This window comes from Tursiops truncatus, chromosome 5, assembly GCF_011762595.2.
Source record: "Tursiops truncatus isolate mTurTru1 chromosome 5, mTurTru1.mat.Y, whole genome shotgun sequence".
NCBI classification, from domain to species: Eukaryota; Metazoa; Chordata; class Mammalia; order Artiodactyla; family Delphinidae; genus Tursiops; species Tursiops truncatus.
In genome coordinates, this window is record NC_047038.1 from 34,110,270 (window position 1) to 34,127,574 (window position 17,305).

Here is a 17,305-nt window from a genome sequence, read left to right on the forward strand (position 1 = left end):
GAAAACATTGGGGTAAATCTTTAATACCCTGGATTAGGCAATGATTTCTTAAATATGACACTGAAAGTACAAGCAGTTAATTAAAAAAAAACTGACTTCATCAAAATTTAAAACTTTTGTGCTTCAAGGATATCATCAAATGAAGAGACAACATACAGAATGAGAAAATATCTGCAAACCATGTATCTGATGAGTTCTAGTATCCAGAATATATAAAGAACTCTTATAACTCAAAAAACAATTAATTTAAAAAGGAGCAAAGATTTAAGAAAGGATTTCTTCAACAAAGATATATGAATAGCCAATAGCAAATGAAATAATGACTAACATCATTACTCATTAGGGAAATGCAAATCAAAACCATGAGATACACATTATACCCACTGGAAGGGGTATAATAAATAAAAGAAATAAATAAAGGCAGCCAATAAGTAGTTTTGGTGAAAATGTGGAAACATCAGAACCTCCATATATTGTTGGTAGGCATGAAGAGTGGTGCAGCTGTTTTGGAAAACAGTTTGGCAGTTCCTCAAAAAGTTAAACATAGTTACCATATGACCAAAATTGTCACTGCTAGGTATACACCCAAGAGAACTGAAAATATATATCTATACAGAAACCTGTACAGAGATATTCATAGCAGCATTATTCATAATAACCAAAAAGTGGAAATAACTAAAATGTCCATGAACTGATGAACAAAGAAAATGTGGTACACATATATGCAATGGAATATTATTCAGCCATAAAAAGGAATAAAGTACTGATTAGTGTTATGACATGGATAAAACTTTAAAACATTATAAAGACCTAGGAATAAAATATGTAGGAATAAATTTACCTAAGGAGGCAAAAGACCTGTACTCTGAAAACTATAAGATGCTGATGAAAGAAATCGAAGATGATACAAACAGATGGAGAGATATACCATGTTCTTGGATTGGAAGAACCAATATTGCGAAAATGACTATACTACCCAAGGCAATAAACAGATTCAATGAAATCTCTATCAAATTACCAATGGCATTTTTCACAGAACTAGAACAAAAAATTTTAAAATTTGTATGGAAACACAAAAGACCCCGAATAGCCAAAGTAATCCTGAGAAAGAAAAATGAAGCTAGAGGAATCAGACTCCCTGACTTCCGACTATATTACAAAGCTACAGTCATCAAAACAGTTTGGTACTGGCACAAAAACAGAAATATAGATCAATGGAATAGAAATAAACCCATGCACCTATGGCCAATTAATCTATGACAAAGCAGGCAAGAATATACAATGGAGAAAAGACAGTGTCTTCAATAAGTCGTGCTGGGAAAACTGGAAAGCTACATGTAAAAGAAGGAAATTAGAACATTCTCTAACACCATACACAGAAATAAACTCAAAATGGATCAAAGACCTAAATGTAAGGCTGGACACTATAAAACTGTTAGAGGAAAACAGAGGCAGAACACTCTTTGACATAAATTGCAGCAGTATCTTTTTTTGATTCACCTCCTAGAGTAATGAAAATAAAAACAAAAATAAACAAATGGGACCTAATTAAACTTAAAATCTTCTGCACAGTAAAGGAGGCCATAAACGAAATAAAAAGACAACCCACAGAATGGGAGAAAATACTGATATTTGCAAACAAAGCGACGACAAGGAATTAACCTTCAAAATATACAAACAACTCATGAAGCTCTATGTCAAAAAAACAATGCAATCAAAAAATGGGCAGAAGATCTAAATAGACATTTCTCCACAGAAGACATACAGATGGCCAAAAAGCACATGAAAAGATGCTCAACATCACTAATTATCAGAGAAATGCAAATCAAAACTACAATGAGGTATCACCTCACACAGGTCAGAATGGCCATCATCAAAAAATCTACAAACAATAAATGCTGGAGAGGGTGGGGAGAAAAGGGAACTCTCATACAGTTGGTGAGAATGTAAATTGGTATAGCCACTATGGAGAACAGTATGGAAGTTCCTTAAAAAACTAAAAATAGAACTACCATATGAGCCAGTAATCCCACTCCTTGGCATGTATCCAGAGGAAACCATAATTTGAAAAGATACATGCACCCCAGCGTTCACTGCAGCACAATTTACAATAGCCAAGACATGGAAGCAACCTAAATGTCCATCGACAGAGGAATGGATAAAGATGTGGTACATATATACAATGGAATATTACTCAGCCATAAAACAGAACAAAATAATGCCATTTGCAGCAACATGGGTGGACCTAGAGATTATCATGCTAAGTGAAGTAAGTCAGATAAATATCGTATGATATCACTCATATGTGGAATATTTAAAAAATGATTTACAAAACAGAAACAAACTCCCAGATTTTGAAAACAAACTTTTGGAGATCAAAGGGGAAACGTGGCTGGGGGGAGGGATAAATTAGGAGCTTGGGATGAACATATACACACTACTATATACAAAATGGATAACCAACAAGGATCTACTGTATAGCACAGGAAACTCTACTCAATATGGGAAAAGAATCTGAAAAAGAATGAATAACCTATATGGGAAAAGAACCTGAGAAAGAATGAATATATGTATACGTATAACTGAATCACTATGCTGTACACCTGAAACTAACACAACATTGGAAATCAACTATACTCCAATAAAATTTAAAAAAATAAGAAAAAAATTATGCTAAGTGAAAGAGGCCAGACAGATTTAATATTGTATGATTCTATTAATATGAAAAGCCCAGAAAAGACAAATCTTTAGAGACAGAATGTTGATTAGTAGTTGCCATTTGCGGGGGAGGAGAATGGGAAGTGATTGCCTAATGGCTTTGAGGTTTCCTTTTAGAAGCAATGAAAATGTTGTACAACTTTGTGAATATACTAATGCACTGTACTGTATACTTTAAAAGGGTGAATTTTATGGTGTGTGAATTATATAGAAATTGAAAAAACTCACACATAACAAAATGACTTCAAGGTGATTTCCTATATGAAGTGGCTTCTGAAAAGGCACCTTTATTTTTATAGGGGCCTTTCAAATATTGTTAGAATTTTTACATTGCAGCCTAATTTTAACATGGCTCAGAATCTGGCTAATGGTTAAATAACAAATCAGAGAAATTGTAATCAAAATATTTACCTATACAACAGATTTTTAAAAACACTCTCAACCTCTTTGGACTTCTAACTGTTAAAAAAAAAAAAAAAAAAAAAGGGACTTCCCTGGTGGCACAGTGGTTAAGAATCTGCCTGCCAATGCAGGGGACACAGGTTTGATCCCTGGTCCAGGAAGTTCCCACATGCCGTGGAGCAACTAAGCCTGTGCACCACAACTACTGAGCCTGAGTGTCACAACTACTGAAGCCTGCGTGCCTAGAGCCCGTGCTCCGCAACAAGAGAAGCCACTGCAATAAGAAGCCCATGTACTGCAATGAAGAGTGGCCCCTGCTCACCTCAACTAGAGAAAGACTGCACGCAGCAACGAAGACCCAATGCAGCCAAAAATAATAAATAAGTAAATATTTTAAAAACCAAAATTTAAACTAAAAGTTATATCAGTCATTTAAACTTATGCAAGAATAGAAAAACTAGCAAAATAAATTAAATGTACATAACAAATTTATACTTTAAAAAATAAGAAAATTATCAATTTGCAAACTAATGGAAACAGGTAATAATCATCGACCGATGTGCTAAACCATTAGGTAGAAGTTTTCTGGTAAACTTTACGATGGGTGGATCAAGCTAACAACTCCTCAGCTGAACACTCATAACATCACTATAAATGGAACAAAGCAGATATTATGTCCCTCTTGATGGGTATGAAGAACTAAGATTATTTCATCACCACTTATGAAGCATTTTGCTAATATATATATTCACGCATACATACATATTTAACTCTAACTACCAGTGTACGGAAGATATTGGTGACAGAGGAACAAGTTAAGCAAGTGTGCACAGCCAAATCCAGAATGTGAGAAATTTTACAAAGCAAATCATACAGTCTCTTTAACAAATAAATTCATCAAAAAGAGAGGGGAAACTATAATAAAGTAAAAGAGCCTTGTGAATCATATACTGTATCTTACAAACTGGGACACTTTTGAGAGTAAAAGGAAGTTCTATCAATAACTACACTAGACAATAGGCATGAACTGGGACCTACTCAAAACCCTCAATCAAATGTAAGATATGGACTTTCTTTTTGTCAATATTTTTTTACTTTATATATATGTATATCTAATATGTATATGTGTACATTGGGAACAGTATCCAATTAGGGAATTTGAACATGGTCTGAATGTTAAATGATATTAAAGAATCACTCAATTTTGAGATGAATGATAATGACACTGTGACTAGGTTTTGTTTATTAAAAAAAAAAAAGTCCTTGGGCATATACCCTGAGAAAACCATGATTCAAAAAGACACATGCACTCCAATGTTCATTGCAGCACTATTTACAATAGCCAGGTCATGGAAGCAACCTAAACGCCCATCGACAGAGAAATGGATGGAGAAGATGTGGTACATATATACAATGGACTAGCCATAAGAAGGAACAAAATTGTGCCATTTGCAGCAACATGGATGGACCTAGAGACTGTCATACAGAGTGAAGTAAGTCAGGAAGAGAAAAACAAATATCGTGTATTAATGCGTATATGTGGAATCTAGGAAAATGGTACAGATGAACCTGTTTGCAAGGCAGAAATAGAGACACTGACATAGAGGAAAAAAACATATGGACACCAAGGGGGGGAAAGAAAGGGTGGGATGAATTGCGAGACTGGGATTGACTTGTATACACTAATATGTATAAAACAGATAAATAATGAGAACCTACTGTACAGCACAGGGAACTCTACTCAGTGCTCTGTGGTGACCTAAACGGGAAGTAAATCCAAAAAAGAGGGGATATATGTATACATATAGCTGATTCACTTTGCTGTACAGTAGAAACTAATATTGTTTTACAACATTGTAAAACAACAAAGTCCTTATCTGTTAGTGATACACACTGACGTGAACATAGCTTAGATGATATGGCCTCCGTTTTGCTTTAAAACACTGGTGGGGATGGGGTTAGGAAGTGGGGGGGGCACAGAATATATGGAATAGTATAGGCAAAATGTTGATAAATATACTGCACTCCCCCATTTACGTATATTGGAAAATTTTTATAATATAAAGTTTCTTTAAAAGTTTAATATCACCCAGCATGGCAGAGACATTTCTGGCTTTGACTTCCTTATAATGACAGATACACTCCCACAACTCTTACTTGCCAAAAAATTATTGGTTAGGCTTAGTCATAAAATAAAAATCTCAAAGGGAAATCTTTAAAGGAGAAACAGCTGGCTGGGCTCAAAGGAAATGTAAAAATCCGTTTTGATTCTCCCACTGGAAGATGCTCTCGGAGTTCTTTTCTGGACTCACAGTGGGTGGTTATGGTGCATGTGGGCACTGGGATTTATAAGAACCCTGTGATGAGGGTCCCACAGCTTTCAATATTAAAATGAGTCAGCAGCCCCAATTTGAGATTACCCTCCATTCTTCACAAAAAAAATCATAATTTTAACTTTTTCCAGAAATAAAACTTATTTTATAGGGTAGAAGAAACTTCAAAAGCTATATCCGAGTGAAGTCTCTATTGCCATTGGTTAAGTGTCTATTTGAATCATGTGCCTCAAGTATATTTTTTGTTTCTGGAAACTTGCTCTAAGTATAGGTAGCTCAAAGCTGGAACGTCATCTAAATAACTACTCATCTTTATCTTGAAATTATAGACGAAGTTAAGCAAAAGTATACAGATTGGCCTTTAAAATGTCAATATTTGAAGCACATCTTTTAATAGTTTTGTTCTTGTCCCTATTAATTTTTCTTAGACCCTGGCCCAATCATCATTCATGGTTTTCAAATGCAAAATAACATAATTTAGGAAAGTTCTTAACATAGAATCTGACATATAGAAAGAAATTCTATTTCAGACAATGGCATTTATAAGAATCAAAGAAAAGCCTTCAGGGGAAAAATAACAAAGATGTATAATATTAATAAAAATTAAATCAATTACAAAGAATGTGAAATATAGTTTGCAAGAAACTTCAAGAAATTTAAATAAAACAAATGTCATTTTCACAAGAAGTTCTTTGGTGGTTTAGAAGTTCCAGCTACCAAGTCTAAGAGGAAGTCTGCTCTACAAAAACAAGGCAGTGTCGCTGAATTCCTGAGAAAATTGCTATCACCAACATCAGCTCAAGATGCCTTAACTTTCATTTTCTTTCTGATTAAAGACACCTACATACATTTTTTTCAAGGAGAAACAAGGAATGTTAGGGTAAATGGAATATTACTTTATACCTAAAGCAGTCAATCACAAGTTTGAGTCATGTCTTATGAATCAGCCACTTCTACCTGTCCAACCTATCATTTGTAAAAGTGGGTTGATGGCCTTGAGGTACACACCATGACATTTTGGGATCATAACTATCATAGAAAGCCAAGCCACACTTTCATACGTGAAAAGTAACTTTCCTAAACAGATTGTTTATAGTTGATTTGCAACCCTCCCTACCCACCCCCAATGACCCAGAGGGAGAACCTATGTTAATATACAGTAAAACCATACCAGTTAGAGTAATAGTCAGCAAAAGGACAAATTTGGTTAGCAATGGATTGTTGCAGTGAGCAGCACAATATTTCCATAAGCTCAGTAAACTCTTTTGTAGTTTGGTGGATGCAGAAGAAAGGTGACTAAAGGAAGAAGTGCAGGGACTTCCCCGGTGGTCCAGTGGTAAAGAATCCGCCTTCCCATGTAGGGGATGCGGGTTCGATCTCTGCTCAGGGAACTAAGATCCCACGTGCCGCGGCGTGACTGAGCCCGCGCATTGCAACTAGAGAAGCCCGCGCGCCCTGACTACTGAGCTTGCGTGCCTCAGCGGGAGGCCCTGCGTGCCGCGAACTCCAGCCCACGTGGCCTGGAGCCCAAGCACCACAACTAGAGAAGAGAAAACCTGCACGCCACAACTACAGGGAAGCCCGCGCCACAACGAAAGATCCCGCATGCCTCAACTAAGACCCGACGCAGCCAAAAAAATTTAAAAAAACTAAGAAAAAAGTGTAATATTAAAATTATTTTAGTACCGACTGTGAGTAAAATAGCTACATAGGATTTCAGTGCTGCACTGTGAATTTTCCTGTATTCTTTTAATGATATACGAGAATAGCATAGCAGAAGGAAAATAAAAAATTAAGCTTTCTCCAAGTGAAGATGTAAACTTCCTGCAGGTAGATAAGGTTAAAAAACAAAAAACACAAACAAAACCATACCAGCACTTGGATGCATTCAATATATTTAACTGCATACCTTGCTCTCCTATTCCAAATTTTCATATTTCTAGAAAATAATGCCCATCCATAGCCACTAATTTCTTGATTATTTAGTAGCAGTAAAAGTGGAAGTGATTTTGATTATTATTATGGAAATAATGGACTAGATTGCAATGAAGTCAAAGTCAGTTTGTTTCTACAGAACTTCTATAAGTAAGCCTTGTACTTTTATGTTTGTTACATATAAAGTCCTTGACCTGGGAATCCTAAAGTTTCTCACCAAACTGTCTCAGATACTGCTACACAGAAGTGGTGTCAATACTTACTAGTGTGGTGGCTAGGCACACTAAACAGTTGTCACTTGCAGTAAGCGGACACATAAATATTTTCAGGTTTATGGTATGGTTGAGTTTGTGGGTACAGACACTCAGATTTCCAGCAAGCTGCTTCTAACTCATAGCTACACTGTCCGAAGGTACAAAATATTAGTAAATGAAATTGCTTCGAAGTATCCATGTCAGCATTAGCAAATGCAAGTTCCTACTGAATGGCTGTGAAGCAGGCATTTTGATCCCTGTTTTGTAAATGTGAAAACGCAGTTTCAACTCTCTGCCCTCAAACCAACAATTAAGCTTTCCTAGCGGTGGAAAGAGAAGAGAGGCCTGGGATGCACTTACTCTTCATTCAGGGCACACCGACGATTGGTGAGCGTGCCGTATTTCCTCAGGGTCTCGGTGAGCTCGGAGTACAGTTTGTCAGCCAGAGAGAGTGGGATTCCTTCCCACACCAGGATGAGAATCACAATCACCGCAGCCTCACAGGTGTGGCCAGCTCGCTCTCGCACCAAGCACAGTAGCTTCTCCTCGCTGCAGCTTCTGCGAACCACCTGTTCGGGTCACCATTCCACCCCAACACCCACCACCCCAACCAAAACAAAACAAGGGTCACTTGCAGCAGATGAGAGCATTGACTGACGTCTGTATATTTTCTCAAGTCTGGGTCACAATTAGGGCGACATATACCAGCACCTGCAACTTGCCTTTTGCTGCCCATCTATAACGTCGGGGCTTACCCTGGGGTCAGAACTGGGAGAGATGCAAAAGCACTCGGGGTGTAGCAGACTCGACCCAGTACAGTGGGGACAATGCTCCCTGCACTAAAGCCAGAGCTAGATGGAAGACAAGCAAGCCTTTAAAGTTCAAGGTCTTCAAAAATGACAAAGATTAACTGCAGGTACTTAAAGGATGAAGGACCTCTTCCTCACATGCCGGGAAGAATTACACTTCTAGCAGGCACTTGAACAGACCTCCTCCTCACTAGTAAATTTTTTCAATTAAATACAGTTTGTACATGATTTTATACTAATCTGCCTTTTTCTTAAGAGATGACACGTGATAAATATAAGCAATATTCCTTTCAACTGGCATAAATGATTCTCTGATCTGATAACCCAATTCCCAGGGTTAGATGAATGAATCAAAATGCCCAAGACTGAAGACCAAAGGCCTTGTCAAGTCACACTTACCCATTTGGCAATAGGACATCCCTGAGAACTTTTGCCTTCTTTACCAGTATAGATGACTCTTTCAATCCTAATAGCTTTACCCTTCTGTCCAAACCTTAAAGAAATCCACAGAAACACACACACACATAAAATTAGCAAATGAATCTAAGAGGCAACCAATATATTGAACATTTGAGCATAATTTTACTCTATGGCCACATCCTGAGAAATGAATAGTTTATTTTTAAAAAACAGAACTAAGCCAAGCAAACTGGATAGTAGACTTTAAGCCTTGTATTTCTTCAGTATCAAAATATACTGATAATTGTAATGAACTATTTTGAAATTATATGATGGGTAAAAATAATGGGAAAGCTTATTTTTATACATAATTTCACAAAGCACAAAACTTTTTAAAGTTTGTTAAATTCAGTCTTCTAAAATAACGTACTATTTGTCCTTTACTAAATTTAGTTATTTTAAAACTTGGGGACTCATTTTAGTTAGGACTGTTTCTCTAAGAATCTCTCATTTTTTTTAAAAGGCTGGCAAATAACCAGTATCCAGCAATTTTGAAAATATAGGATAATTCTAGAAATAGATTATATTTTCCCTTATAACCAAAGCACTACTTACTCCTTGCTAATACAAGAGGGCACTTAGGGAAATTCACTATTTCTGCCAGGCTACTAGACAATTATTTAGTGAATTTCTATGTGCTCATTTAGAAATGAATAATTTGAATTTTGGGCAACAATGATATGGAATATGTCCTTGCTGCCCAGAATGTCTCCTAATGTATTTTAATGATAAAAATGCCTACCTCTTAAAGAAAAGGCACCCTAGCGTAATAACAGCTCAGAGCTGTGGATACCTATATGAAAGTCTCTCTCTGCATTGATTATCTTGCTCATAACAGTCTTCAAGTCTGCAAGATGACATGCAGGAGTAACTGTGTAGATTCAGGTAAGTACTTGCATACCTATGACTGACAGGTAAAAAAAAAAAAAAATGCAGCTATAAATAGAATCTGTCTCTATTTCTATTCAGTACATCACTCTTGCCCTCTGCTCATACTAATGGACAACTTCCTTGGAGATAACTACTCATTTATAACTCTAGGTGAATTCGACTCAATGGGTCCTTTCTTATACCACCTTTCCCCCCTTTTCCTTTTTTATCATCGAGTGGGAAAACCAGAGTGGGCGCTCTCTTTGCAGCCTGTGCCAGCACCCTTGTGCCTAGCAGGCTGGCTGGCTGGTTCTTGTTCATGCCTGGGTTTTCTGGCATCCATCTCAAAGTGGGCAGCCTATGCCAGCTTGCAGGCTATTAGTCCTGTCAAATATTGTGACTCTCTGGTGAATAGCACAGTGTGTAGTGTTGGCAACCCTGGAATAGCTAAGCCTACTAATAATTACTCAATTTACAATTGTTTACTGCTTTGTATGTGAAAGCTGGAAAAATTCTGACATATACAAAAGGATAAACGTTAATCTGCCCTGTGCCTTTGCGTTAATTACCTTTCTTCCATGATTTCTCTAATAGCTGCCACATTAGGACCTGCTCCTAGATGGGTATAAAAAGGACCTTCATCTTTTTCAATAATTTGCTCTGTTGAGATAATAGAAGATTATTATTTTAGACCTCAATTATACTAAATATAAAGGCTACATCCACAAAGCTTATCCCCCACCTGTACATTAAGGGTCCTAAATGTGACTTTAAACATTTTTTTTCTTTAAAATGAGTAAACTGATGGACTAATCTATTAGAAAATGTGCCAAATAATTAAGTATATGTCCATTCTGCCTGTTGGATAAAAATATATTAAATTGCATTTCAGATATGGGATAAGGAATTATTTTAAATCAAGTAAGTGGAACTAAATAGACAGTGAGGGAATTAGAATATATTATATGTAATATCAACTACAGTCCAATCTTTTAAACTGAAGAAAAAAAAATTACAGCTTACTAGAAGCCTGCCTGTTATTTGGATGTTAAAAGATTAAAAATAAAATTTCCTGTCCTATCTCACCCCCAGGATTTTGTTCAGTTTATTGTCAAGATACCTTTTTCTCCTCTCGTTTCCCCACAATATTCGATTACTCTGTTTTGAAAATAAGAACATTCAATCCAGACCCATGTTGTATGTACTACTTTAGAACAACTTATGATGAGAGAAAATATTGAAGAGAGGGTCAGATAAAAGGAAGAGGCTCTTGTACACTATCAAAGATGAGAAGTGGGGAAAAAAAGGTTTGTATGATAGGAGAAGGGTGTGAAGATGAGTATAACTTACCCAATGTTGTCTATGACATGTGTGGCACATTAGGCCAGTGAGGCAATAATATTACCCCCACACAAAGGGGCAGTACGGATCTTCCCTCCATCCTTCTATAAAATGTGGAGTGTACCATTTTAAGAGGAATAACATAAAGTGGATGGACCATTAGCCACATTAGTTGAACGCTGGTTTTTACAAATGTCTTCTACTGTATCCAAGCTGAGTAGCTATAATTAAGATCTTTATATATATATATATAAAATAGCATCAATCAGCAAAAAGTTTCCCTATTCCAACAGACCTATCATGCATCTTGAATTTTAACAAAAAGATGCTTGTTTAAAAAAAAGAAAGGGAAATAGCATATTTTCTATCAAAAAGATGAAACTTTTAAAGAGAAAATATCAAATATAAATCACACAATGTTTCAAATGCATACACGGAGAAAGGGCAACTTTATGAATATTCAGGACTTTGGCATTAAAATTTCCCCTAAGTCACCAAGACAGAAGATGATAATGTCCCCTTATCTATTATAAAAGTTAATCTTGTAAAACTACTAATACATTCAATCTTGAATTAAAAAATATTAAAAGCTCCTACATTAGTTTGCATAGGGCAGTTATTTTCTCATTTTAACAAGGTGTTTTTACTGCCTGGCTATCTCTCCAGGAGATATACAAAGAGTTAACTAGATTGATTAGGCTAAAACAGATACCTTTATATTTTAAACGGTTTGAAGGGAGGGACAAATGAGCATGCACAATTTTTTAATTTTTTTGAAAAACTGAATGTAAGTGAAGTTCTCTCTTGCACAGCACAAGCATCTGTAATTTAAAGACAAGAAATGTAAGCTTCAGGTTTTTATGAGCCTTCACAAATTGCTGCCAGACTCAAAGTTTTTAAAAAGAAAGAAAAATCCCATATCTGAAGATAAATTTGCTAATTCTGGATAAACACCATGTGTCTCAGTACATTTCTGGCACTTACCTACACATCTGCATGATGGGAAATCATACTGAGTCTTGACAGGTGTATCCAATAAATTTTTTATAGGAGTATCTAGTAATTTGGAAGGTGACTCTAAAAAATTATTGAGAACAGAACCAGCTGTTCTTTTGGTTGGTGTCTTTTCTGAGGAAGGCATTGCTTGCTGCTCTAAAGCTGGGGTGTGGCTATCAAGTTCTGCAGCAGTGGTTTGTCTAGTTAAAACTGTGACTGGCCCTGACATTTCAACTTTTACTTGCTTCTGTGATTTTAGAGTAAGAGCCTTATGGTCAAATAATGATTTGACCTGAAATTGCTTCAGATGCTGCTCCATGGTCTCAAGGATGCTCCGCTGCTGCATGTTATCACAGCTCGGAGGTGGAATCTCCTGCTTGGGTATCTTTTTCCACATTTTGTTTTCTGGCTGTGCTGACATGAGGCGCATACAGGCGTGGGGCTTGGATCCCGGTTCGACTTTAATTGGCCTTTGCATCTGACTATGGCAAGACTCGGCTTGGAGCTGTTGTGTTTGCTGCTGTTCTTGCTTCTGCAAAAGGTGCCACCTTAGAGCAGCATGCTTTTGGATGTCCTTCTGGGGCAGGGTCTGAATGTGACTTCCTGCCTGATTGGGCAAAGGGAACGCATTTGCTTGGTTTTGCATCAGGTACCTTTGCTGAGCGAGCTGTGCAGCTTGTTGGCTAGACACATCTTGGTTTCTATTTTTATATCCCTGTAGAACTGAAGCTTGTTGAGGCTTCTGTTCTAGTTCTTGAAAGCACCTGTGAAGAACATCTTGCTTTGGGGTCACATTATTTGGAAAATATTGCATGTGATGTGAGTTTGGGATCTTGTTTCCTGCAAAGAGTTCAGAATTTACAGTCTGTTCTTTATTTTCTGGAACTACGTGTATATTGTTTGAACAAGAAATCTGCACTTTGCTTGCATTTGACTTCAAGATCTGACCATAGGGGGAATTTATACTATTCATATTCTGTACTTGCTCCAGTCCCACTTGGGGATTATGAGTCTGGAACTCACTTGATTTTGAATGTTGATCTTCACCACGAAAGCATTTTTCTCCTTTAATCTGGCTAAAGAATGATCCTTCTCTTTGCTGATCACTGTTGCCTTGGGGATGAGAAAAGGTCTGGGGCATCTGTTCCTTATTTGTCATCTGTAGTTTTTGCTGCTGTTGCTGGTTTTGAGAGAGATGTGAAGTCTGGGATGGTTGTGTTTGTGCTGCGTGCTTATGAGGCTTATGTTGTGAAAGGTGTGAGTTTGAGAATGGGTCAGTCTCGGAAGCCTGTTGATTCAAGTGCCGTTTCAATGTTGGGGGCATGAGTTTCTCAGTTTGGGGATCTGGTCTTTGTTGGAAATGACACCTCAGGGCACAGACTGACTGTCTGTGAGCTTCGGGTGAAGGGTCCGTTTTGGAGAAGTGCACCTGGAGTGAGGGTTTTTGGAACTGGAGATGCTGGTCCACTGTACCTTGAGACTGCCCTTGATTCATCTCAGCTTGGTACCTTGGTGGTCTCTGCTCCGGTTGCATTATTTTCTGGGTGTAAGCTTGCCCTGGGAGCCCCCCAGGCACGTTGGAATTTCCAGTGTATTGTTTGGAGGTCATTTGATGGGAGGCGTTGGACTGATACTGAAGAATTGACCGCAGGGTTGCCTCATTACATTTCAGATGGGATTCTGCTTGATGACAGTGAGGGGCCTTCAATTCAATCCATCCTGGTTTCAGATAGGGCTGTGTTGGGAGCACAGGGTCTCGTGTCTGTTCCTTGTCTTGACTCTTGAAGATCTCTTGCTCTTTGTGTCCCATCAACTGCTGGCAGTGGTCCTGTGCATCTCCACTGCTACCAAGAATTGGTGGGTTATGTTTGAGACGTTCTGATAGTTGTCTTGTTTTCTCAGAACACAATGGAACCATCATTGTCCCTGGAGTCCGTATGTCATTCTTGTTAACACAGTAATTCTGAGGCCTTTCTGGAAGCATCGGAGAGGGGTTGGATACTTGTGTAGAGGGAGTTGGACTCTGGGATGGTGGTGCCTCGTGGTGACCCTCTATTTTCACTTCCCTTAAAAGAGTTGTGTTACTTTGGTTGGGGTAGTGATGGTGTTCTTCCAAAACTCCATCATTCAGAGTGCTTTTTCCTTCAGAAGGAAGCTGAGGAACCTGCGGAAGAGGCGGAGGGGGAGAAAGAAGCAATTGTGATGGTGGTGGTGTGGTAGTGGCAGAAAAGGAATCCTTAGTGAACACTGAGCTTTGCTTGAAGTAAGCACCATTCATTTCATTTTGCTTTAAATACTGTTCAGAGCTGCCACCAGGAGCCTGCAAATTGCTGCTGGAACCTGAACAGAATTCTTCACCAGATACTAGCTTTGTGGTTCCTTGGATGTTACTGTTTTCTGCCGGAGACGGGCACATCTCAAAAACTGACTTTCGTTGCTCTGGTTTCGGAAAGGGACAGGCCCCTGGCACTGCAGCTGGTATACTGGCACTATCAGCGCCACAGGCCTCAGTCACCACTGCAGCTGGCTCTGGAGGCAGCTCAGAGTTCGAGGTCTGTGGGAAATTGATCTGCCCTGAGGTATGCGATGGGTGAGTGATCTCACAGGACAACTCATTAGTAGCCTGACTGTTGTTAATGGCATGTATGTGAGATGTGGTTTTCTGCACCGCAATGGAAACACAATCTGGATAATATTGAGACAGCGTCTTTTCCAGGAGTTCACCATGTGTGTTTTCCATGGAAGAGGCAGAAACTGTAGCACCATTAGGCATTAGCACTGCCTTATTTTTAAGAAGTAATACAATGTTCTTGTCGTGGTAGTTAGCATTTTTCCCCTCCTGTTGGTTCAGAATCTGAAGCTCTGGATTTTCAGATCCACTGCAGTTATGTGATGAAAAAACAGTGAAATCTTTAACTTCATTTCCTTGGGCTGCAGAGCTAACAGATTCTCTCTTATCACTCATATCGGAGACATTGGGTTGACTGCTGCCTTTGCCTGGATTTCTTTCTTGGCTTTCCCCGAAGTTCTTGCTTTCTCCATTGGCCTTTTGGTCTTGTTTCAGTTTCTTGTTCTGATGGAGCCCAGAGAGAGAAGGTTCACTAACTGTGCGCTTTATCCCTCCATTTTGCAAACATCTGGAATACCCTCTACTTTCTTGTATGAAGTCTGGACTCACGCGGCTATTCTGACTTCCTTTCATGTGGGGTATTCCATAATGACTCTTGCAAGGCTGCCACTTGGTGTCTCCATTTACTTCTGGATAAGGTCTCTTGGTTAATGGGCTTCCATTCTGGAGCTTTATAGCCAGAGGTTCTGTCTGGCAAATGGGAGAAGAAGATGGTATCAGGAATGGACTCAGTCTGTTGCCCTCAACATGGTTCGTTCTATCCTGTTCCATCAGGCTTGCTTCGGGGCCATCCACAAGGCTGCCCTCTGAATGAATTCTAAAGCGTATGGAAACAAAAATTAAAGTACATTAATATATATCTAACACTAACAGTACACCTTAGAGAAGAACTGGGGCATTAATGATACTGGAATTCCTAGACATAGCAAACCGCGATACTCATTTTCATGTCTCGGAGTGACAGCCAAGAGCTACTCAGGAAATGATTATTCTTGTCTTACCAGCAACTCTGAAATATTTATGGTCACAGTAAACAAAGATCAAAATCAACAGCTAATGTGGGAAGTTCATACTGTATTAGTAAATAGTATCAACTTCCTTCCCAAATAATTTTTTTTTGTCAAAATGCTAAAAACAATAGAGAAAGACGACCTCCTTTCTTTCTTCTCTAGCACCTTACATATCCAATCATTTGCTAAGTTCTATCAATTCCATTTCCTATGTATTCGTTGAATCATCTTCACTGCCACTAGGCAGCCAGATCTACATTATCTTGCTTCATTATCTACTGTAATAGCTTTTTATAGATTTCTCCTGAGCCCAGCCTGTCCTCTCCCCAGTCCTTCAAGGATCCTTCACACTGTTATCAAAGGGAATGTTCTAAAAGGCAAATCTGATGTCATACCCTTCTTAACACACTTTATTGACTCCATATTGCCTGCATTAGTAGTTCTCAAACTCTTTACCCAGACACACCTGGAAGATAAGGCACAGTCTCTGCAGTGTTGACATTCCAGGGGAGGGGGTAGGGGTGAAAGTGTAGTTTATAAAATGCCTTTTCTAAGTGATTCTATATTTTCCTCTACAAGATCTGGCTGCCTACTTCTTTTGAGAATTCCTGCCTAATATAAATGGTTTTTCATATGCAGGTTTCTATTTTTCTGTCCTCCTACTTGCTCCCACAGATTATACTCCAACTATAACAACAGCTTATAAATACCCAAACATTGCAAGCTGTTTCAGACCTCCATGCTGTTGTTTTATCTGCCTAGACTGCCTTCCTAGTCCTCTTATAGTGCCCTGTGACTCCTGTGTCTGGTTCCAACTGTCTCAGATCACCTCCCTTAGAATTTTTTCCTTGATTTTCCAAAAGAATTACTCACTCCCAGTTTTATCCTGCTTTTTGATCTTGTATATGGTCTACTGCTGAACATATCACATTCAACTGTATTTTGTTTACTCTCTCTTACTGGACTGTGAATTCCTTAAAAATATCCTACTCTATTTATCTTTGTGCTTAGAGTGAGCATCCAATCAGTTTCACTAGATTGATATAAATTTGCTTATCTTGTGATCATTTCTTTATTCAGTCATTCATTAAAACTTTTCGAGATCAATACTGATGGAGATTTCAAAGTCCAAAATGATAGGGAAAGCAAGAAGAAATGGGCACCAGAAAAGCAAAAATAATCCATTATATAAAGTGAATGCTGCCCCATTCATTATAGAGTCATGCTTTATTTTCCCACAGTTTTTCTCATTAAATTTATTTTAAGGCTATAAGTAGAAAAAAAATCAAGACTATTTTCCCTTTGGGCTATAAAAAAGCTCTATTAAAATAGCCATTGCTTACTAACCAAGACAAATGAAACAGAGGAAGAAATAAACACTGGGAAGCAACACTAAAGTTATCATTTGCAGAGAATAAGATTGTATACTGGCCAACCAAGAGAATCAACTGAAAAACTGTTACAGACGACAGTAAAGTAGCTAGAAAAAAAAAAAAATCAACAGCCTTGGTACCTAAAAGCAACAACCACTCAGAAGCTATGGTGGAAT

The 17,305-nt window shown here is 38.1% G+C and overlaps 1 protein-coding gene across 7 annotated transcripts in view; it reads right to left on the reverse strand.

Annotated features, from left to right (window-relative positions):
* Window positions 1-17,305, reverse strand: part of TET2 (tet methylcytosine dioxygenase 2) — a 133,635-nt gene that overhangs the window by 24,906 nt on the left and 91,424 nt on the right. For 5 of the 7 annotated variants that reach the window (XR_012331922.1, XM_033856808.2, XM_073805020.1 and 2 more), the window contains exons 3-6: window positions 12,106-15,563; window positions 10,350-10,440; window positions 8,851-8,944; window positions 8,003-8,211 (exon numbers count right to left, since the gene is read on the reverse strand). Coding sequence is in view for 5 of the 7 variants with exons in the window: in XM_033856808.2 (XP_033712699.1) it covers window positions 8,003-8,211; window positions 8,851-8,944; window positions 10,350-10,440; window positions 12,106-15,517 (3,806 nt within the window). In the remaining 2 variants the exon portion in view is untranslated. Of the gene's footprint in view, window positions 1-8,002; window positions 8,212-8,850; window positions 8,945-9,652; window positions 9,818-10,349; window positions 10,441-12,105; window positions 15,564-17,305 lie in introns of those variants that run through there. The other 2 variants (XM_073805024.1, XR_012331923.1) reach the window with 2 other exon arrangements.